Consider the following 23,615-nt stretch of genomic DNA (forward strand, 5'->3'; position numbering starts at 1 on the left):
CTTTTAATACAGATGCGCTCGTCCGTGCGCCACGCGTTCAGCGGCCAGAGGAGACAGCAGAGCTGTAGGAGAGCGATCAGACAGCAACATGACAGCACCCAGCAACACCTACGATGTTATAGTGGTCGGCGGAGGAATATCAGGTAGGTGCAGCATCAGAACTTCCTGTGACTCTGAGGGTTGGTGGAAACTAACGTGCATCGTCTGCAGCTGCAGATGCGCTTTGTGTTGGTGACTGACAACTGTTGCATAAACCTCATCCAGGAGTTGTTGCCTGGAACCTGTGAACGCTGCTCTGAGCTGACTGTTTGCAGTCAGCTGACGGTTATTTTAGAGGATGAGGTGTTTTCTCCTTCGATGTGTGTGTGTGTGTGTGTGTGTCCTCCAGTTTCTCCGCCTCCGCGTCTCTTCCCTGTTCCCCAGCAGCCAGAGCGCACTTAGTGTTACATAAGAGGAGAGGGGATGTCAGGAGTGATTACTGGCTGCATCGATGAGGCTGACAGGTGACTTCACGTGTTTCATTTGTTTCTTAGCTGTGATGCTGAGGAACACTCAGGAGCCTCCGTGTAAAAACCACTGTCACCAGCTGGTGTGTGTGATTCCCAGCTGCACAGTGCTGCTGCTGCTGCTGCTGCTGCTGCACACTTATATCAATTAAAAATAGAAAATAATCAGTGGCTAAAAATAATAATAATGCATGAATGGAAAAAGAGACCTTGGAGGGAAGTAAGCTTGTGTTTCCTGGTTTCTTCTGGAAATACCAGAGACTCTGCAGTTTCCTGTTACAGCTCAGTGTGTTGTTAGGTAACTGTGTTTCCTGTGGACGTGGTCGGGAAGGTGTAGTTCCTGGAATGAGACTATTCCCTAGAAGAAATGTGCTTCATTTTCTGGTGTTGTGCGTTGACTGCACATCATCAGTTATACACTAAGTCCACAGATCACTCATACACATACACAGCAGCCATGTGAGACTGAGCAGAACAAAGTGAAGATGTGGCTTCACTGTCCAGCTCCTGTTTGGAATCAGGTACAAAGTGCAGCGGCAGGACACAAACGTCTGTCAAGCTGCTGTGTTGAGCGACTCGCTGAGTGACAGTGACTGAACTTCTGTCCTTTCTGTTCTCCCCGTCTGACCGTTGTCCTCTTTCTGTTAGACTGACACTCAGTCGGCTTTTTGCCCGCCCGCACGTCTGTGAGGAATTTAGGTCGGTGTCAGTTCAGATACCAGTCAAACGTCAAACGGGCAAAACAAATGCTAGAGAGAGAAGTTAATGTGATAACACCGACAGACAGCCCCCTGTGGGCTCTCTCCCACGCTGCCTCTGTTCCCTTTGTGTCACATTAGGGTCTTATAATTACACCATTAGTTTCTAGCGCTGCCCTTTACTGTGTCACCGTAAGCTTCACATTTAACAATCACTGTCCAATCAAAGGACACATGGAAGAGGAGGGTGAGGGAGTGCTCCTCTCTCTCTGCATCTCCATCATCGTCCCTCCAGACCTGTGTTTCTCCTGTTACCTGCAAATGTAATTGTGGTTTTCCAGCCAGCCACCAGCAGGACTGCAGCCTCGAGGGGCGGCCGGCACCTTCTCAGAAAGCATTTAACACTGGTGACAGCATGTTATCAAACCCAGAAGCAGAGAGGATGCCTGAGGAAGGAGGAGGAGAAAGAGGAGGAGGAGAACCAGGGCGGGGTGGACAGAAATGGATAGAGAATAGATGGAGGCAACCTCCTTCTGTTTTGTCTCAGCAGCTGTGGCTGTGAGAAATATGGTGAGGGACACGAACGTCTGAGAACGGAGGAAGAGAGAAAGGGAAGTGAGTGTTTGTAAGGAGAGTAAAGAGGGAACTGGTGGATGGAAGAGGATGTAAGCATTGACCTTAGGTCAAAAGTGACAGGACTTTGCTCCTGAGTGGACTAAACATGCAGCTGAACATTAAACCGATGATTTAAAGCGTTGAGCACTTGTTGAGCCGTGGGCCTGTAAACACAGCTGGATTCTTCACGACCTTAACTCACGGACATCAGCAGTAAACTTAAATAACGTCATGCTCATGTTGCCAAACTACTGAAAAAAGCACCAGATAATATTATTATTAAGTCAATAATTTAGTTATTATTGTCTGCAACAGACATTTTCCATAAACTTTAGATGTTTAGTGACTGAAACAAAGCGAAACCTTGAATCTACTGACTAGGACGTAATCAGTTTATGTTGAGATTACACCAGAGGAAAAAGTAGAAACAACATAAATGGCAGCACGTGCAGTATATATACGTTCTGTATACGAGAACATTAATTGTCAGATATGATGGATTCACTGTGACCTTCTCGTATGAGTCAGAGTATTCAGAAAAGGAAATGCAACACAGACATTTAAAGGGGAGAGATTGAGGAACAGATGTGACACTAACATGACCCCGTCGACTGACATCACACCTCCCAAACAGAACTACAGGAGACTGGTGGTGCAGCTGCAGAGACAGACACAGTGTGTGGATGATCTGGGGTTGGATTATTGTGGTTAGAGACAGGAGAGTCATCCTGAGCTGTGGCCATGAGAACACACCGTGACCCCCCCGACACTGAGACAGTGATGCTGCAGCTGACACAGCTGGTTCTGGATTCACAGAACCTTTAACTCTCACTCTGTGTGCACCTGTAATCAGGAAAAAACCTGAGTGCACTCAACTACAACCAGTACGGTAGGTCGACGCTGAACCAGCGAATGAGACCGATGGTAACTCAGACAGCTTTGCCCGTTTTACCATCTGCCTTTTTAATACTAATCTCCTGCACAGAAGCGTGTGTTTGCTGCCATGTTTGAACTATTTTTATACATGTTAAGTGAAAACAGTCTTATCATAACTGATAGCACCGAGCTACAGTGAAACCCGACGTGTGCTGCCTCTGCTGAGCAGCGTGCATCATTTAACGCAGCTCCATTTAGGCCCATTGTGCACATCAGACTCACCACACACACAGAATCAACTGTCAACCTGCAGGAACATGTAGGTGGAGTGAGTGTAGAGTTCACACACACACACACACACACGCTGTCCTGTCCTGATGCATCAACCTGTGATGAGGCTTCTGTGTGTGTGTGGGCTCACATAGAAAACAGCTCTGACGTCATCTCAACATGACCTTTACTTTTATTTATTCAGGATTGTTTATACAGTTAAAAAAGTCATTAGGTAACTGGGCTTGAATACAGCGTGGAGGACTGAACGCCTGCGTTTAGCTATTTTGGGTGTTTCGTCTGTTTGGTCAGTCACAGTTCACAGTTCCTCTACACACGTTTGCTGCTCCATGTAGAAATCACTGTTTTATGTTGTAAAGAACTTGTATTTGAAAGCTGTGATGAACCCACAGAGAATTAGCAGCTGAATCTGCATCTTTCAACAACTTTACTGAGCTTTACTGTGAGTTTCAACTCAACTCAAGCAGCAAACAGCGGACGCACACAGTTAGTCAGCTGGTGAGTGTAGTGGAGCATGTGGCAGCTGAAGAGCCAAATATGTCCCTCAGGAGTTGGCAGAGACCAAACTCTGACCTAAAACAGAGGAAATATTCAACTAACACTGGAGCTCACAGCAGTGACTGAATCGGTTCAGTGTGTGTGTGTCTCCAGAGTTCTTGTAAAACACTGCTGGTATTTAGAGAGTTGGACAACAGCCAAGGACGACAGCTCTCCACACATTAGCGCTAGTATACACACACACACACACACTGTTTCACTCATGACCTCATGTCACTGAGCGTAGTTTTGCAGAACAATCCTGTTTCCTGTGTCTGAACTTCTCTCCTCACATTCTTTCTCCCTGGACGTTGTGAAACCTGCTGAATCTTTGTCATCACAGTCAGGATGCTCAGTGCACCTGTCATGTCTGCAGGATCATATCCTTAGCTTCTCCAACAGCTCGTCACCACTACAATCCTAAAAGGCCACTTTCTCCATCCAGCTGGGCAAACAAGACAACCTGCTGGCTGAGTTTCCAGATATAATCGTTAGATGCAGAGCTCAGGCGTGTTTCCATGTGTCACTTTCTGCGTGCCGGAGCCTCTATTTGCCTTGTGTGTGGCAGGTACGTCCATGAGAAATGTGCAGCTGAAATCTCAGCTGTGTTAATCTCATAAATGATGACACTGATTGGAAGAAAAAAGCACATGAGGCTCACGGGTGTTTGCACAACTGGAAAAGTCCCCGTGTCCATCTTTGTTCGTTTACTCGAGGCAGGTGTTCAGTGGAACATGTTCCTTCTTCCTTTTCTGTTCAGTGTTTGTCAGGCAGCTGTTGTCAGAGCGATTTCAGGTTTGATGTTTGCTCTGAGTTAGAATATAACAGTGGCATGATTTAATAGTCTCCTTGCAGCTGATGATGCTGATACTGTTCTGCACTGTGGGGATTTGTGCAACAAGTTTATTTCATTAGTTACAGAGAGTTAGATGATTCACGTCAGCAGAGACTCAACTCATTGCTCTCTGCTGTCCCACCTTCCTCCTCCCTACACTCCTACTAACACACCTGTGTCCCACATCTGACTACTGCTTTTATTTTACTTTTTACTGACAATGATTTATCCACTTTCTTTTCTTTACCCTATTTATGGTTTTTATTATGTTTCCTTTCTGCAAAAGAACATTTGCATCAGCTTCAACAGGTCCATCAACACACCACAGCTAAACAAGTGTCTGTGCACATGTATGTATGAACCTCCAAACTTTCATTAGTAAATAAATCAGTTGTGATAATTGAACTATTTTTTATGCAGTGCAGCGATTTGCTATTCATCTGTTGTGTCTTTATTAAACGCATCCATAAGCATACAGAGGTAGAAAAACATCTCTATTGGGTTAAAGTCTGAAGTCATTCCTTAGTAGATTTATTATTTCAGGGCACCCTGACACTGTTTGAGTGTTTTTGTAAGTCATAGTAGCTGTGAACCACACCTCCATTCTCATTTTATTGATTGGTCTCCATCAGATGTCTGCGTTTCACTTAGTTTTTCCACCATCATTCTGAATGTTGAACGGGTGTGTTCAATGAAGACCTGTTGGTATGATCATACCTGTTTTATCAGCTTAGACATATATTTAAACCAGAATATTACAAATGCCACTGTGCATGAGGATTTTCAGATCAGTGTCACATGGTTTTCCGGCTGCATCCTCTGTACATGCTTAATGCTAAATGTTGAATCATTCTGATCAATCGGAAACAGTAACTCAGTGAGTGAGTTGGAGCTTGTTTCCCCTCATACACAGCACAGTGTTAAAACACTTGTTGTGTTTCACCTGTTGTCTCACTTCTGTCTTCTCTCTCACGCATCTGTCTGATTTTCAAGCTGTCATGTAATTGCATGTCAATATTGCTCCTCGGTTTGTTCCCCATAAACATCCAATCAGTGCCTCTGTTGTGAGAACATGAGACGGGGAAAATGTGATTGCAGGACGTCTTGTAAATGTCTCTCCCTCTGGATCAATATGGAGCCTTTTAGGGGCCCGATTCAAGTGGCTCACTTGTCACTCAGCTGCTATTGGATTTTGTGTTTGTGTTCCTGTGGAGAAAACAGTTTGCAGACACACACACACATTTTCAAAGAAAATAAAATGTCACACAGACTGTGTTGAGTAGCTTCATGTGCAGTCCTTTGACAGAGCTGGACAGCAGTTTGGTGGCTCTAGTGGACTAGGACTAGTTTTTTCCTCATCCCTTTGGGACAGGAAGCTCCTAATTGTGCCAATACATAAGATGCGATGTGAGGCTTTACGATGAGGCGTGATAAATGTCTCATGTCACGACCAATCATCTGTGACCACACTGTGCCTGTGTGTGTGTGTGGATGTAATCTAAGACAGAAACAACTGAAAGAGTCTGAAGGTGGATGTGAACCCTCAGCTGCTGACACTGATGGCTGCTAACGTTTTTTATTCTGTTATTACTGAAGATGTCGAGAGCAAAACGATGAAAGACAGGTGGTAAACCAGAGGTGGAACGAGGCGAGAGTCAGTCGAGGGAAGAAGGCAACCAAGAGCGATAAAGACCGAAACAGGAAATGGCCTGAGGGTCAGGATCACAAGTTTAGTCGCCAACTGCAGAAGAAGATGTGCTAACCATTTTATTTAACACAGTAGGATATGCAGTAGAGAGATGCAAACAGGAACAAATGGCCAGAAGAAGTCCAGTAAAAACACCTTTCCCAGTTTGAAATGATAAACTAATGAAATGGAAAGTGTGAGTTTTCCAACAGCATTTAAACACAACAAGCTAGTGGCTCAGAGACTGAAAACACATGTGCACACATCCTGTATTTTTAAAAACAAGAAGCTTTTTTAAAATTCAATGTGATTTTAGTTGAGTCTATAATGTTAAGCTCATATAACGATTCAGGTCGTGATGTGTTTATTTATGATAGTTGACGCTGTGTGTTTTTGGATCTGACAGAAGTGACCCTCACACAATCGTCTTGGGTTTATTTGAAAATCATTTCAGCTTTACTGAGACTAAATCTCTCTCCGTGTGTTCATGTTGAACAGCAGTGGATCAGTCCAGAAACACAGACACACACTCTCACAGTCAGACGCTGCTTTTCATCCTCTGGAAGAAGAGACAGGGAGCGACACGTTCCCTTGACAACAGTAATTGTTAAGATGGAGCCACTTGGCAGGAACGAAATGCATCTGTGCACTGAGTGTGTGGCTATTGTTGTGAGGACACACATGTAAAACCTCTGTTTGAGGGTTGGTTTCGTCGTAAATAGAAAGTGAAACACAGACCTGTTTCTGTAAGGCCCCACAATTCACATGAATTGTGATGTCAATCAGGCTTTTATGCTACAGTGGTTAGATGGAGGTCACAGTCTGTTTGGAGTTCTAACACGGCATTTAAAGAAGAAACGAATGAGCCAAATACAACCCGTAAAAACCCGTTCACAGAGTCAAAGACTGGGGTTCAACTTTCAGTGCAAATGTCATCTGAAGCAAACGGCCCAGACGCTGAAGTTCAGGACTTCGTCACTTTCCTCGAGTGGTCCGACCAAAAACCAGGTTCTTCTTAAACTATCAGTTAAAATGTAGAACACAGGAAAATGAGCAGAAAGTGTCTGTGAGCATAGATTCATCATCTGCCTGAGTCAGTGAGTCTGAGTCCAGACCGACAGTCCTCACTGCGAGCGCACTGACTGCACGTGCACCAGCACCAGCACCAGACGTGCACTACATGTACTGAATATGTGCAGAATCATGACAAGAGGAAAACATGAACCAGCCTTAAGACGCCTGTGTGAGTCTGTGGTTCTGTACCATTTTACAGAAGACCATAATGTCAAAGAGCTGTTTGAGGGTTAAGAATTAGTTTTTGTGTGTGTGTGTGTGTGTGTGTGTGTGTGTGTGTGTGTGTGTGTGTGTGTGTGTGTGTGTGTGTGTGTGTGTGTGTGTCCAGAAACACACAAATTAGAGTAAAATTACCGTAGCCCACAAAAAAACATGAGAAAGTTTTGTTGTATTTTTTATTTTTCAGCTTGACTAGTCAATTAGGTCAACCAGAGCCCCAAGGTGCTGTGGTGGAGTGGAGAGGAGCGGTGGTGGAGTGGAGAGGAGCGGTGGTGGGGTGGAGAGGAGCGGTGGTGGGGGATCAGGAGACAACACAACAACAACACAGAAAAGAAAAGAGACAAAACAGAAGCAGAGAGGAGAGAGAAGGAGGAGAGCAACACATTAGCCTCTGATTTAGCACCGAGCAGAGTTCTGCTGCCATTCAGCAGCTCGGTGCAGCTCTAACCTCCGACTGAGGACGTACGTGGGAAACCTGTTAATCATGAACTAATAATCTTCAGTTACATAAAGGTGAACGCAGCATAAAATCATCAAGCCCGCTGTAAGAAAATAAAGAAGAGAGAATGATGTAAAAAGACCCAGAAGGTGATTTTACTTCATTTCTTTCTGCTTCTCTGCAGATTTTTCTCACATCTACCTCATATTGAATTTACCTGTTTGTGCTTTTCACAGACTGAGGATTTGTCCTGTGCACAACATGTGCTCACGCTCACTTATCACACTGCATCTCCTCTCGTCTCTTGTCTGATCCCTCCTTAAATGCATATGCACAAAGGAGGGAAACGCACCGCTGAATGCACACCAGCTGCGCCTCAGATGACAGGAAGACTGCGCTTCAAGGCGCTTGCATCTGTTTGATAAATATCAGCATGTCTTTGCAGAGACCCATAGCATATGTAATGTGTGGTCTTCATGGTTTCCACCACAGACTGGCTGACATTCAGCCAGATTTTCCACAGCTCTGGGAGGAATAATCAAAACGTAAGGTTATTAAAAGGGCAGGTTTACCGTTGTTGAACCCTAACCACAGCCGGCATACAGTTCAACACTGGTTTAGTTTGCTGATAATAATGTGTCCTGGTCATTAAGAGATCCTCTACTAACGACATAAAGCAGTTTTCCAACCTGGAAAACATTGGTTTAATTTTAATGCAGAAAACTGCAGATTTTCTCTGTGTTTGCAGTTCCAGCAACAAGAGAAACATCTTCAGAGACAAAGCAGAAGTGCAGTTGTTTGTCCACTGCTTAAAATCTTTAACTGTGCAGATTCTATAAACCGTAGGACAGCAGACAAACACTTAAGATGTTTGTTCTGATTGTAGATTTCTTTCGGTCTGTGTGGGTCTGGCCTTTCTGCTGCATGTGTTGAATCTCTATCTCCTCTCAGCTGAAGTCCAGTCTGACTGTGCTGATTTTCTTGCAGCAGCACAGTTCATTCATCGTCTTCATGCTGTGGGAATGGAAACAACACGGGGAAGCTCAGTCCGAACCCTTTGAAGTGTTAATAGCTTTATGCTGATCTATTAGTCATATTTGTACAAGGCTTTTCTGTTAAACAAAAAGAAAAAATGATGCCTCAATTAAACCAAACAGGCTTTCTGATGAAAGCGATGTATCAACAGGAGGCTAGTTTTGCAGTAAGTGCTGTAGGCATAAACACGAGATGCAGACAGATGCTCTTTGTTTTCTGACCTTTTCAGCTGAGCACAGGTAATAGCATCAATTTAACGGGGGAAGATTTGTGAGCCTCCACTGGTCAAGGATAATGCTTCCTCCAAAGTCTGGCAGGCTGGCTGTGTTTGTCCATGGAGGGACGGCTGAAGTTGGGTAATACACTATGCTCAGGCTAATATAAACCACGCTAAACTCAGCAGGGCTTAACGGGATTTGGAAGGAGAGAGGAAGGAGCTGAGGATGGGAAGGTAGAAAGGAATTCAGGGTGAATGCCAGGAAAACGTTTGCACAGATGTGAGTGTCTGCTGAAAGCGTGGCTCTGAGCTGTTTTGTCCTGTGCTGCTCTATCACAAGTTGCATCCTGCTGTTTTGTTGTATTTAGGTAATGTTGGATTGAATCAGAGCTATGACAGGGATTTCCTGAGGTCAGATTGGTTAGAAAGTATGTGAAACGCGTGCTCTACTCTTCTCTCTGCCCTCTCTTCCCCCTCTCATGGTCAGCAGGTCTGCTTGTTTGTGACTTGTTCCCTCATCTTTTCCCACAGTTCTTTGCTCATTAAAAAGCCAAATGTTTGGTAGTTAATCCCTAATTTTATCCCTTTCAAGAGATCAGTCTGCAAGAAAAGGCTTCTACACAAAGATCTACTGTAATCTTCATTGTTCTAATCAGATTTTCCAAATAATCCCCTTCATCCATCTTATCTATTTGAGAGTTATTCAAGAAGGTCTCATAAAGACAGGTGTGGCATCACGTTTGACAAACCTCCTCCAACCCTGTGTGCAATTACAAAGAGACTTATCTAAAGTCTCACCACTACTTCATATTATAAACACAGTTCCCCATCAGCATTTGACAGTCGTGTAATCTTGCAGAACGTACACTGCATGCCCCTTATTCAACTCTGTATTTCTCTGTCTGTCTGCAGGTCTGTGTGCAGCGAAGCTGTTGAAAGCCAGTGGACTGAACCCTGTAGTGCTGGAGGCCAGAGATCGTGTTGGTGGTCGCACCTTCACTGTGCAGGTAAAACCAGAAGAGCTGGCACCTCTGCAGTAACATGCTGTGTAATGAAGATTTGTTTCTGCCTTTTAATAGCAACAACAATACATGTTTTAAAGACGGTGAATGGAAGTCAGATTCAATTTTCAATAACATTTTACAGAAAAGACAAAATAACAAAATGTGACTGCAAAAATCCAAATCAAGAGAACTAAAATGATGCATGAATAATCAGTAGCAGCTGTTTCTGACCTGGTAAATAATGTTTGTTCATTTACAGAATAAGGAAACAAAGTGGGTCGATCTGGGCGGAGCCTACATTGGACCAACTCAAAACCGCATCCTCCGATTGGCCAGAGAGTACGGCGTGAAGACCTACAAAGTCAACGAGCAGGAGAACCTGGTGCATTATGTCAAAGTGAGTGTCCCGGCCTCATGTTCTCCTAGTCTGTCTGTGCAGAGCCGTCATCCAACAGAACACACTACACAAAATCTCTGACAGCTAGTTATTAACCTGCCGTGTTACTGCGATGGATTAGTCCGTCAAGTCAGTCTAATCTGCCTCAAGTTGTTAGTGACAGCTGGCTTTAGTTGCTCTGGAAGAGATGGCAGATGGGCTGCACAGTCTGCTTGAAGTGCGATTCAACCTTTAGCTGCCATGGTGCCTCACAGAAGACCAACATAATAGAAAACCAAACCTTGTGTCCTTCCCCTGATTTGCTGCATGTCTGCTGAGCAGCCGCCCGACTCCTCTCTGGCATTAGTGACTGGAGATGCTAATCTGTGCCTGAGGCCTTTCTGTAATGTAGTTTCTCTTACTCTGAGTGGTTGAAAGGATAACAAAACCAAACAAAGGAGGAAGGAAGAAAGAGGCTCTGAGGCCATCTTTCTTTGTTCTTGTTTCTTTCTTTGCTCCATATCTCATTAGTGTAGGCGCACCGCTGTCCTTAACACAGTTGTGTTCCTCTACCTGATTTGATTTGCCGCTGCTGCCATGGACCCTGGTCAAACTACTCCTACTGTAAATCAGTGAACTGCCAAATGTGGCTGCTGCTCTCTGTGTGTAGGAGGAGACGGAAGGAGCTTAATCACTGAATCATAACTTCAGAGATGCACTCTGAACTTTGGTCCTGCGGGGTGTGGACTCACTTTCACTGCATTATATAGAAAGTCGTTTGTAATGTGAGCTACCCTTTACACATGTGAGGCGCCTGTATCTCATCTGTATAATCAAATTCAAATAGATCTGCAAATAAAATACTGCCTCATAAAAACTAACTCAGCAGATTTATTGCCAGGTTATTTAATTATTTCAATTAGATACTAGATAGTAGAGGTGAACCAAACAATGTTCACTTAAAATTAAACTTTATGGCAATGTTTGCAGTAGAGGGCATTAACTGCTCTGTCCCTTCTCCCATAGACAAGATTTATTATGTACCTACTTCATGTCCTTCACTGCCCTGAAATTATTTTATAGCACTAGTCCAAGGACAGGTTCATTCATGCAGTGCATTTACATGCACATAAGGAACCCAGCATGGTTGAGGTAGGTCATTAGAGAAAGATTTGAGATTTGAGAGGTTCTCCTGCAGAACACGGATTTCTATAACTGAATTTTTACACATGTGCAGGACAGAAGGCTGCAGACAAGGAAAGTAGGTGAGTGGAGTGGTTCAATGCAAGAAGAGATCAGTACATGGAGCGATGGAGAAATCGGATTACTGATCTGCTTCATGTATCCACAGACTTCTAATAATCAGGTTACTACAGTACATGTAAACATGTTCCCCACTTACCTGCAAAACCTGATTTCACTGAATAACCAGGTTACTTAAGTGCAGTAAAGGCACTGATTGTTTTCCTGGTTTCACTGCTTTTAATGCCCCAGACAATGCACCTCTGGCGCCTTACAGTCGTGAATCACCCCACCAACTCTAACATCTTGAGCAGAGACTTTAAGTCCTTTAAGTCCTGTTTACTCTGGGTGTTGGACTTCAAGACTACACATTTAACTCAGTCTTAAACATTTAATTCACCTCACTAGGATAAAACCCACAACTGTAAAGCTACCAGACAGTCTACTAGCAGCACTGGTGCCACTGTGTCAGACCACATGGTTCAGGAGGAGCTGGACTCTGGAACTGTGGGCTCAGTCCTCTGATAACGTCAACACGAGTGGTTATGAAACGCTGCTCAGATGGTCCTGAGCAAATGGCTCAAGGAGTTAGAGGATAACTAAGATGTTATGAGGTTAATTTTTCTCTTGTTCTGATGATTAAAAATTCAAGAGCTCCAGGTGTGGTCCAGGTCAAACAGGATTACTGTGTCACAGGTGGTTTTGTGGAGATACTGTAGGTTCAGTCGTGGTAGATTTTACTTGAAGGTCATGATTAGAATGGAAGCTAAAAGACGTGATACCACAGATCAGGTAGAGGCTGTTTACTGGAACAGTGTGATCTCTGTTAAGGTTTACCGATGGCTCAGTGCAGTATTGTTTCATATTAATTCAGATTGAAGCGTGGGGTCATAGTCTTCAGTGTGCTGGTCACCTCCCCGTGTTGTCCTTAGTACAGGAGTGATATTGACCCACTTAAGCATGTCTGTGAAATGCCACCAGGATGACATTTGGCACATACTGCAGCTGGAAACTAAATCTGTTGTTCATCAGAGGAATTAACTGAACCGTGGTGTTGAGGAGCATTCTGAGCTCTGAATCCATCAATGATTGTGTTCAGAAGCTGCTCACTGAGTGTGTCTCCCTAGCTACTATCTCTGAAAGATCCTCTCAAAGACCCTGACTTCCTGGCTGGTTTCCATGGCAGCGTGTTTCATCAAAAGCTGCACACCTCTGTCACTGTCAGACAGCGTAGTCGTCTGTCTCTGTGTGTGTTTGTGCATTCATGCATTGTTGCATGCTGAGCGAGGGAACCTCTGCTCCCGCAGCTGACGCTGCAAAAATCCAACACAAGTGAGATTCCAATTAAAGAATAAGGTTGACCTCTCTGCAGCTTTACTACCACCTCTAGTTAAACAGCCTTTGATTGCTGCACCTTCCCACTCAGCAGCAGTCAGAGGGAATCAAACTGCTTCCTATGTCGACCACACGCGTTGCTGTAGTTTCACTACGCTGTGGTTTGATTGTAAGTGACTTTGTATTTAACAGGTGAGTAAGTTCTTAACAGACACAGCATGGAAAGATTTCCTGATCACTAATAACAGAGAAAAGCACACAGGGTTCAATTTCATTTATGACGTCACAGATCAACATGCTATAGTAATAGTAAAGCAGCATGTGAGCCAAGTCATTGTGTCATTAAAACTAGCTTTCATACAAGCCGCGTAGTTAATCAGCCTTTCTACGGTAGATTGTATTCTAGAAAGTCAGTGCTGCTTTCTCTTATCAGCAGACCGATGTCTAACAGCAGCTCACAGCACTGGATTTATTAATGAGGTGTCACTATCAGAGATGGGGAAACAGACTTTGATGAAATGCGTTCCAGGGCTATCAGAGGTTGAGAAAGAGCACGAGATTGCACCACTGCTCCTGCAGCTGCACAGATGTCATGCACACTTGCACGTTCGCAGGACCACAGAGAGACGAGGGTGATGACATTGCAAATATCTCAACTGGGATAGTTCTCGCCTTGTTCCACTGATGTTGTCTGATAAAGAAAGAAGGGATCCTTGTGTCTCTTATCTGTGGTCATGTGGGCTGTTATAATAAAAGAACAGAGTTATTACAGTAGCTCATTGAGAGCTGAGTCATTTGACGCCAGTTCATATTTCTGTGGATATTTTTGGACGATTTTTATTTTCAAAGTTTAAGAAACAAAGCTCAGCTTTTCATTCTCGTCCAAGTCAGAACGATAAATACATCTTTGAACTGAAGTTTTCTGCTGGAAACTGCTGCTTGGAAACAGAACTGATAAGAGTCATAAAACCAAAACAATGGACTTTAAAATGCTGCAGGCCTGATTGTCTTTATCTGTGTGTATCTGGTGCTGGACAGGTAGCATACAGTGAGATTAACATAGTTTTATTGCTAAAATCAGCTGCCTGGAAACATCACTTAGAGCCATGAGATTGAATTTGGGCCGAAAAACACAATCAGTGAATTTGAAAGATGCTAAAACTCTTCACAGAGCTCTGGTGATAATTATCTGGTTATGTTTGGTTTTGTCACCTGGTCTTTTGTCATTTGTCAAATAGTGGAAACATGTACTTATATGATAACGAGCTTATGATGAACCAAAGTCCAGCTCCTGTTCTTTTTTTTTTAGCTCTGTTCGTCTCCACGTGCTCTGAAGGGAAACGACTCTTCAGCTTCTTTGAAGTTAAATGCTCACTTTGTCTGTCTGACAGTTTGGTGCTGCACACACACTTTAATCTATTAATGCTTTAATGGATGAATCATTTGTGATGCTTCACATCAGATGATGTTATTTTACAATATAACAAACTTCTGCAAAGCAGCAGTAGAAAATACAAAACCTGGATTAATGAAACAGTAGCGACACATATTATCAGTTCCTCTTACAGACAGTTAAATAAATACCTTCTACTCTGCAGTAGACCTGCGTCTCGCGTACTGTTCAGTTGATCCTCTCACTGAAGCCGACTCGCTGCTCGCTGATCTGGAAGCAGATGCTCCTCTTCACCTCCTCTCCTCTGCGCTCCTCCATCTGCATTTACTTGGCTGGCGTCACCATGGCGACAGACCTGTTGTTCCATGGCAACAGGCACCGTCTGCCGTCCGGTGCATCGCGAGACATTTCATCTTCCCGTCTCTGAGTCTGAGCTGAGTTTGTGTTGTTGTTGTTGGGGAATGATACTAACAGAAAATCAGACCCTAAGTTAAAGTTAAAATTACTGAACCTCAACCTGCATAAATCCATTTTTACCAGTGTTGTCAGTGGACTGGTCGTTACACACCTACACTAACATGATGGAGACTAACATGAAGCTGTTGCTGACTGACGTCAGTCTTGGTCATATGAAACATTTCCTTATGGGGAATTTTCAAACTCCCACAGCAGCCAAACTAAGACACTGTGTAATAAGAGGTCCTCTTTGACTTACTGCTGGTCCAACCTGAGCCAAAACAGCAGAAGCTCTGTTCTGTGTCTGCAGCTGCACTCACACATATGCATCACTGTTCAGTGCAGAACTATACAGCTGGAGTTTAATGTGGTTTAAAACAAATGTACTCATCAAGATAAGTGTTGATGAGACCGTGTGCGGCTGAGAGATGATCACTAGAAAGCAACAAGAAGTGATTTCTAATAGAATGAGTTCCTGGAAAGAACAAATGCTCCTGTGACACATGTAATCTGTGATCTCTCATATCAGAGAGCTGACACACAGTAAGTGACCTTGATCCCTCTGAAACCGTGACCCACACATTCACTGTCTCTGCGTTTTTAAATCAGTTGTGAACTTGAGAAATCGAGCGACGGTCCAGGTACAAAGCCGACACGACGTGCACACTCTTATCATGATTGACTGGTCATTAAATGTTGTGCAACCACAAAGCTGTTCTTCTACTGTCTTTGAACATTGTTAAGTCATTCTGACTTGATCACACTGAGGTCAACTGATTACTTGAGCAGATCCAGACTCTCCCACCCAGACTCTCAGCGGATCGTTATCACATAGTATTAAACAGACAACATTTTGTTCAGATATTTCTAGGATCACTGAAGATGTGTTAATCACATTCAGCATTTTTAGATTTTCTCATGTTTTGGGATCCTGACAGCAGTAAAACTAACTAAATGATGAGTAAGACACAAAAAAACACGATGCACGTGGAGTGAAGACACTTCAAAAGGTTAAAGGTCAATATGTTTGATAGAAAATGTGCAGAAATCTACGTGAGAGTGTCGCACGCAGCGTCTAGTTATAAACGCAGTAACCAACCAGCTGTGTGTGTCGTGTCCAACAGGGGAAGTCGTACCCGTTCAAAGGCTCCTTCCCTCCCACGTGGAACCCCATCGTCTTGTTGGACTTCAACAACCTGTGGAGGACAATGGACGAAATGGGAAAGGAGGTAAATCACAACCTGCCGCTGTCACTCTTCACTCTTTGCATTTCATGTTCGGTAAATGTTTTTTTCTTGCTCCTACTGTACCTCAGATTCCTAGAGAGGCTCCCTGGAGGGCTCCCCATGCCGAGGAGTGGGACAAGATGACGATGCAGGAGCTGTTTGAGAAAATCTGCTGGACCAGGTAACAGAGGAGTTACAGTATCCAACAAACAAGAGTCTCTATCTTTTAAGATTATTTAGTTTTCTTTATTGAAAGCAGACACGAAATGAGAGGACCGTGAGGATATGACATGCAACAAAGATCCTGATCAGATTTAAAGTGTTTAGAGTCAGCTGCAGCTCCAAAGACATCTATAGAAGTCCTGTGATTCATTTTGAAACTACACACACACATTCATGACATTCCTGAATCATCTCTGTTATCCAAACACACCTATGTTATGTGCATTTTTAAGCTCACCGTCCGTTGCACCCTCTCCTCAGCACTGTCCGTCGCTTCGCTACGCTGTTCGTCAACGTGAACGTGACGTCTGAACCTCACGAGGTGTCGGCCCTCTGGTTTCTTTGGTATGTGAAGCAATGCGGAGGAACCATGAGGATCTTCTCCACCACTAACGGAGGACAGGTAGGTGCAGTACCGCATGTGTACGATAGAGAGGAAGCTCAGAGGTTGATGTGAGATGCAGCTTTTTCAGGAACTAAATGAGAAAATATATCTATATCTTAATTCATACACCGCAGTTATCTAGAAAGCACTGGGGGTGGGGCACTGTACATATAATATAAAACACCCCCTTTAAAATAACAGTAACAATAATCAATCTGTGGTCTGATGAGGGACAGGTACAGTCTTTCCCATCTCAGCTGCAGCTTGAAACTCCCTCAGAGGAGTCACAGTAGTGGGGGTTTATGTGGGGGCTCGCTGTGGCCTGCAGAGACTCCTGATACTTTCACCTTAGTTTGCTTCTGAACAGCCCGGCATAATTACGAGCACTGACAAAAGCTGTTTTCTGGGAGTAGTGGGAGGATGGCGGGGGGGGGGGGGGGGGGCGTTTCTAAAGCTGAGTGGTCCTGTTGCCATAGCCACAGAGGAATGGGATCATGTTCGGATAAACAGGCCCTGTTGTCCTCAGCTGTTGCCCAATGCTCACTTGTTTATGGGTATGTGTCCTGTAAGTAGTTCAACTCATGAACAGTCACTAGATGTTTAGTTGGAAGGACGTTATATAACACACAAAGTTATAACTGGAACCCCGTTCTTGTCTTTAATCAAACAAGACAAGCACAGACTCGGCGTGCTGCGCTGCCAGCACTGATTTAGCTTCATTCAGATTATTATTTTCTGCCAACTGGCAGCGAAATATGTCAAATGCTGCAGTGAATTCTCCACAATGTGTTTCACATCACGGAGAGGAAAGAGCTGTTGACTCCATCCATATGGAAAAGGTCACTGTCTGTTTAATTTTATGTGCGAGAGCTTTGGCAGCATCGAATCTGTTTCCACCTTCTCGTCCTCTGTCATTCAGCAGTTCTAAGCTGAGGTTTACACATTTCTCTTTGTTGAAGATATTTGTGGTGAATGTAAAGTGAATCATTGGCTTTCATCCTGAATGTACTGCAGGTTTTTTTAGTCTGAGCAGATTCAGGCTGAACTGAAGATACTGTATGTTACCCATTATAAACTGAGACTCTAATTAGAGTACCCTTCTCAGTGACTGAGTCCTGCTGTCCTCGTCCACCTCTGCAGGAGAGGAAGTTCATGGGCGGCTCCAGTCAGATCAGCGAGTTCATGGCCAAGGAGCTGGGAGACCGAGTCAAGCTGCGGTCTCCGGTCTGCAGGATCGACCAGACGGGGGACACGGTGGTGGTGGAGACGGTCGACAAACAGACCTACATGGTAAAACATCAAAGCAGTGCATTAATCCATAACTATAATTAAATATAACTATAATTCCAAAGGACTTTGTTTAAGGATTTCCATTTTGTGAGGTAGATTTCGTTTTAGTTTCTCAATCATTTAAGATTCAACCCCAAAGTTCAGTGATGCATTACAACATTTTAAGTGAGTCTTCTTGGTGTAATAAACAGCATTACCAACTCTTAGAGTTTTAAAGTATTTAAAAGTGCACAATGTGACATGATCCTCCATCCTTCCCTGTCTTAATATCAGAGTCTGAATTACAGACTGCATGACAGCATCGTTCTGTCTGTGCTGCCACCTGCTGGTTGTAACCTGCTGCTACTCACACAGTTCTTTTTTCCGTCTCAGGCCAAGTACGTGATCATAGCCACCCCTCCTGGTTTGAACCTGAAGATGCACTTTAACCCCGAGCTGCCGCCGCTGAGGAACCAGCTGATCCACCGCGTGCCCATGGGCTCCGTCATCAAGTGCATGGTTTACTACAGAGAGAACTTCTGGAGGAAAAAGGGTTCGCAGGAAGCAGCAGAGAAGAATCACACGAGTAATTATTCTCACGTTGCTGTGTTGACTCTGTGTGTGTGTGTGTGTGTGTGCAGGTTACTGTGGCAGCATGGTGATCGAGGAGGAAGGCGCTCCCATTGGCCTCACGCTGGATGACACAAAGCCTGATGGGAGTGTACCTGCTATTATGGGGTGAATACACAGCTCCAGTCAGCTCTCTACATGTTGTTATTGTGCACTACGTGGCCAAAAGTATGTGAACACCTCAATGTTACAGAGACATTTTGTTTAGCGGTTCGTTTTTCTCTCTGCTCCAGATTCATTCTTGCCCGAAAGTGCAGAAAACTCTCAGGTCTGACGAAAGAGGAGAGGTAAATGAATTAGATTAATACAAACTGTCACACGCTGGGAAAGAGAAGGTTCATCTAAACTCCGGTTATGTTGTGTTGAGGTTGAAGAGGATCTGTGAGATCTACTCCAAAGTGCTGGGCTCGGAGGAGGCTCTCCATGTGAGTCCGACACACGAACACACGTTAGCACAGCTGTAGGGAAACTGCATCACTAATGAAACCGTTCATGTGTCTCAGCCGGTGCACTATGAAGAGAAGAACTGGTGTGAAGAGGAGTACTCTGGGGGCTGCTACACAGCCTATTTCCCCCCAGGAATCCTTACCCAGTATGGCAAGTACGTCGCACATGCTCAGTGGTCATTCTGCAGTTTTCAGTAGTAAATATGCTTATGCTCAAGATTTTTACTGGTCAGATTCTTTATGGTTTAAAACCACCTGTAACCTCATAAATCAGCTCTTTAACCTCCGTCTCTTCTTGTCTCCAGGGTGCTGAGGGAGCCGGTTGGCAGGCTGTACTTTGCCGGCACAGAGACGGCCACAGAATGGAGCGGCTACATGGAGGGGGCAGTGCAAGCTGGAGAGAGGGCAGCCAGAGAGGTGAGAGCACAGAGAGCACTGCTCCTTCAGAAACCAGGAGATCTACTGATCTGAGAGTCACTGCAACGAAGAACGGAAGCATGTTTCTTCTTGTTTTAAAATGTGCCCCCTACTCATGTATATCCCCTCTGCAGTGCTGCAGTTTTCCTCAGGAACAGTCTGCAGATTTGTTCCAGAGAATCCCGTCAGCAGAACCAATGTTCAAATTAATGGTTTAAATCTTGGTTTTCTCTTGCAGGTCATGTTTGCAATGGGCAGAATCCACCAGAGTCAGATTTGGCAGATGGAGCCTCAGTGTGTGGTGAGGGAAATCTTTCTAAATATATATACTACGTGTTATAAGTCACATTAATGTACAGGAACCTAAACCCTCTCCCCCTTCTGCTGCTGCAACAGGAGGTTCCAGCTCTCCCGTTCGTCACCACCTTCTGGGAGAGGAACTTGCCTTCAGTTGGTGGTTTCCTCAAGCTCATGGGAGTCTCCACCGTCCTGTCTCTTGCCACCGTAGCCGGTCTAGTGGCCTACAAAAAGGGCCTCCTCCCCCGGAGTTAAACTGCCCACACTTGTCATTTCACTCCTCTGCACCGCGAGGGGACACATCTCAATACACACTGTACTCGTGTATTTGTGGTGCACTACTTTAAAACTAAGTAGGGAACTACAGATTGTAGAGTACGGGGTGTTTTCTGAGAAGCACCGTGCTGTAAGAGACTGTTCAGCTCATGCAAAACACTAATGCACCGTCACTCTGTGTACTGTCTGTCCACTAAAGAGAAAGGGAGTGAGACAAGTAGTAATGGGCTGAGTAAAGATTAAAGTCAACAGAAGAAGAAGAATCAATAAAGATTCAGATTTTAAACTAATGAAGGAAACGCCAGAATTAATTCCTAAGAGTAAAAAGAACCACTATTACTCTACGTTGCCAATTATATTCACGTTATTGATCACATTATAACTCGCTGTGCTTACTGTGTGTATGACCTCTGTTTGTGAGTAGTGAGTGTGTGTGTTTGTCGGCCGTGTACAAACTGTTGGTGTGTGTTACCTCTGCTGATTTTAGGTGCTGATTTATTCTCTCCAAGCAGCTGTTTGAAGAGATCCTATAATAATAATAACAATAATAAGATAGAGTCGTTCCTTTGCTCATTACAGAGACCGGGGCTACTTTATGTTTGAACCATCGAAGAGGCTGGAAATGAATTGATCCTTTTCATAAATATGGTCTGTGCAGTACGACCGTCTGTGCCGTTGTCACCCTCACTCACTGTGGGGACTGAATGCAAAGCAAATGTTCATCTAGTGTTGTTGCACGTGTGTGTTTTGTCTGTGCATAATCAGCCCCAGCAGCCAGACTAACAAACACAAACACGATCATGAGGCAGCGTCACGCGGCCTCGGGACGAGCTCCAGTCTCTTTGAGAGACATGTTCCCCTCGTGTGGATTAATTGATCCCACAACAGCAGCCTCGTACAAATCCACTGCTGAAAGTAGTCCCCAACACTTTAGAAAATCACTTTGCCTGTTTTTAAAGACAGTAATTAGGATTTTAGGTTTTAGTTTTCATGGGATTTGATGGCAACAAGAAAAAAAATGCAACCAGGAAGATCTGAAACTAGTATTTAGAGGCGATGTGCTGCTAATCTGCACTGTTCCTATGAATGAACGTATTCAAATGCATTTCTGCAGAGTAGATAACACAAATGATTTGTTTCTGTATCATCATAATCCGATTTTAACATATATACATCCTATAATTTAATTCCTAATTGTGGCTCTTGTTAGAGCCTGTAGCTCCTCTGTGAAGCCTCCAACTCTTCTAATGACTGATGTTGCTGCACCTTTATTCACCTGCAGAGAATCTAATGGATGTTTGTGAGAAAACGTTTCATTTCGTCTTCTTATAATAAATGTGTGAAAACAGAACCCATTTGCAGTAAATGTTCATTGTTGGGCTCGTTGCATGAACTGCAGCAGCAGTTCGTCAGAGTCCTGCTATTTAACGATGTAATGAACACGTGATTATGGAGGAAGGAGTGAAGAAAACCAGATTAAAACAGACTGAAAGTGTTTAGAGAACAGTGGGTGTGTGAGTGTCGTCGTGCCTTAATGGAAGTCGTAGTGTTTCTCTCAAGTGCCTGTGTGACTCTGACGCTCTCTGCCCTCCTGTCGTAACACTACTCTCCCACCTGTGCTGGAGTTGAGAGGTCAGATGGACCAGGTGAACACCTATAGAGGGACCGACCAACACAGCAGCACCTTGTTCCTCCTACAGTAGCAAAACATTTTCCCCTGAGTTACATCCTCACTTAAAACTTGACTCAGGTGAAACCAGGCGTAGAAACACAGAGCTCAGACTGTTTGTCCTGTGTGTGTGTGTGTGTGTGTGTGTGTGTGTGTGTTGTGATTGCAGTGCTTCACTCTTTGTTGCTGTGGCCTCTTCTCTTTCATCCCCGCTCTCCCAGACCAACTCTAGAAATCAGAATTGGACATAACATCTATCAAGTGTTTCACATTTACACTCTCCGTGTCCATAACGTCCAGTGACACATCATCAGACTGTTCCTCCATCCCTCTCGTCTTAATGTTGAGCCTCTTTAACTGTTCTGTGACCTGTTTGTTGATGTCTTTGTTTCCTCAAACTAAGCTGGTGATATTTGAAAGAAGAAAATGTGAAATAAATCTTTAACTCATATTAAACAGTTTTATCTGGGTTTCCTTTGTCCTGTGACGACACCGTGAGGTTTACACTTACCACCATGTTGGATAAGAAATGAAACAACCTGTGTTCAAGGTGGAGGCTGTCAGGTACCACAGATCCAGTTTTAGATGTTGGTCACATGTTGGGTTTCTTCTCTCATGATGCTCTGTCAGGTCCTCACTGCAGCTGCCTTCACTTCCATCATGTTTTGGGGTGTTTCAGCTTTTAGGAAGTGAGGTTTATGCTCTCTTGGATCATTCCAGGAAAAAGTTGAAACATGGATTAAAATTTATTCAAATTTTACAATTGCACAGTCCTAAACTGGCCACACGGAGGCGCAGTCTTCATCCTTGTAGAGCTCAACTTGTTAACTAAACTATAGTGAGCAGCTCTTTCTACAGTAGATCATGATTTTAAACCATCTAACTATGACAGACTTGAGAGTCTGTCTTTAACGTTCCTACAAAATGAAAATACACAATCCAGCAAACACAATTCTGCAGAGAGGAAGAGTTTTACACAGTCTGGACCAAAGTGGCAGACGATCAGAACACAAAATATTAGAGTGAGTCACGGGTAACCGGTGCACAAACTCCGTGTTATGTAATTTACAGCAAAGTGAAGAAAAAGCAGCTGATCTGCAGATAATTCACTAGAAGTGGGTCATAATGAAACGCTCCAGTCAAAGGTCATGAAGACAGATGGATAAGTGATTTACTCTTACACTCACACTTAGTGTAATTTTCCAAGCTGCCCTCCGGCTTCACTGAGGCTCTTTCTACACAGCGAGTCTGCATTAACTGAAACCCATCAAAACCTCTGGCAAAACCCCAACAGAACACTGATGTAAATCTCTGCCGGCTGCACAAACACCAGAGAGACAAGACCAAAGCCAGACCAGGAGGAGGGCATGAGAAGGAGAGGTGTCAGTCCTGAGTCTGACAAGACCACGTCCACTTGTCACTAATGTCCAAATATAACCTTTCCATCTGATCTACCCAGATAATCCTCTCACTGAGACAAAATACACTTCAGCCTGTCTCCATCCAGTCTCGTCAGTGTGTGTGTGTGTGTGTGTGTGTGTGTGGCTTCCTGCCAGGATTTCTTCAGGGATAAAACGCCGTCGTCTTTCATCTCTTCTGTATTTAATTTAATCTCTCTTTTGTGCTCCTCGCCCGCTGCAGGGTCACTCACATAGAGTCAAGAATTGTAAAATCAATATAAATCATCATTGGACACCAGTATAAGGATGTGAGTAGTGAGATAATGTGCTGCTTTTTTATTTTTTCATTCTGATAATGAAGAGCAGTCTGAAGCAGTGATTTATTCCTGCAGTTACACGCACAGCCACTAGAGGGCAGATCACAACCATGACAGCATGCTCACCACGTGTGGAGCCCAGGTAAGTAAACATGTTTCTGTCATTTTTCACATGCACACAACCTCACACACATGTGGAGGCTTCCTGCCACCTTCACCTGAGCAG

The 23,615-nt window shown here is 44.1% G+C and overlaps 1 protein-coding gene across 2 annotated transcripts; it reads left to right on the forward strand.

The window, feature by feature from the left end:
- mao (monoamine oxidase) lies at window positions 1-23,217 on the forward strand. 2 transcript variants are annotated; one of them, XR_003299828.1, is made up of 16 exons: window positions 30-143; window positions 9,942-10,036; window positions 10,293-10,430; window positions 15,960-16,064; window positions 16,151-16,242; window positions 16,545-16,686; window positions 17,809-17,958; window positions 18,331-18,490; window positions 18,579-18,675; window positions 18,801-18,854; window positions 18,935-18,992; window positions 19,071-19,168; window positions 19,319-19,430; window positions 19,669-19,731; window positions 19,827-21,831; window positions 23,189-23,217. XR_003299828.1 is itself a non-coding variant. In XM_026377050.1 (15 exons), the coding sequence occupies exons 1-15, from the start codon at window positions 89-91 to the stop codon at window positions 19,980-19,982; spliced, it is 1,575 nt and encodes a 524-aa protein (XP_026232835.1). In that variant the 5' UTR covers window positions 1-88; the 3' UTR covers window positions 19,983-22,122. The 2 variants fall into 2 exon arrangements, 1 of the variants encoding a protein (XP_026232835.1); XM_026377050.1 differs by lacking the exon at window positions 23,189-23,217 and having other exon boundaries at window positions 1-143; window positions 19,827-22,122.
- Window positions 23,218-23,615: the final 398 nt, after the last annotated feature.

The sequence above is a fragment of the Anabas testudineus genome, chromosome 21 (genome assembly GCF_900324465.2).
Source record: "Anabas testudineus chromosome 21, fAnaTes1.2, whole genome shotgun sequence".
NCBI lineage: Eukaryota > Metazoa > Chordata > Actinopteri > Anabantiformes > Anabantidae > Anabas > Anabas testudineus.

What these genes read in the sequence shown, in the direction of transcription:
- mao (XM_026377050.1), top strand. Translation starts at nt 89, where the DNA reads ATGACAGCACCCAGCAACACCTACGATGTTATAGTGGTCGGCGGAGGA. An exon ending in GGTCGGCGGAGGAATATCAG is followed by an intron (nt 144 to 9,941) that starts GTAGGTGCAGCA and finishes GTCTGTCTGCAG; the next exon opens with GTCTGTGTGCAGCGAAGCTG. An exon ending in GTCGCACCTTCACTGTGCAG is followed by an intron (nt 10,037 to 10,292) that starts GTAAAACCAGAA and finishes GTTCATTTACAG; the next exon opens with AATAAGGAAACAAAGTGGGT.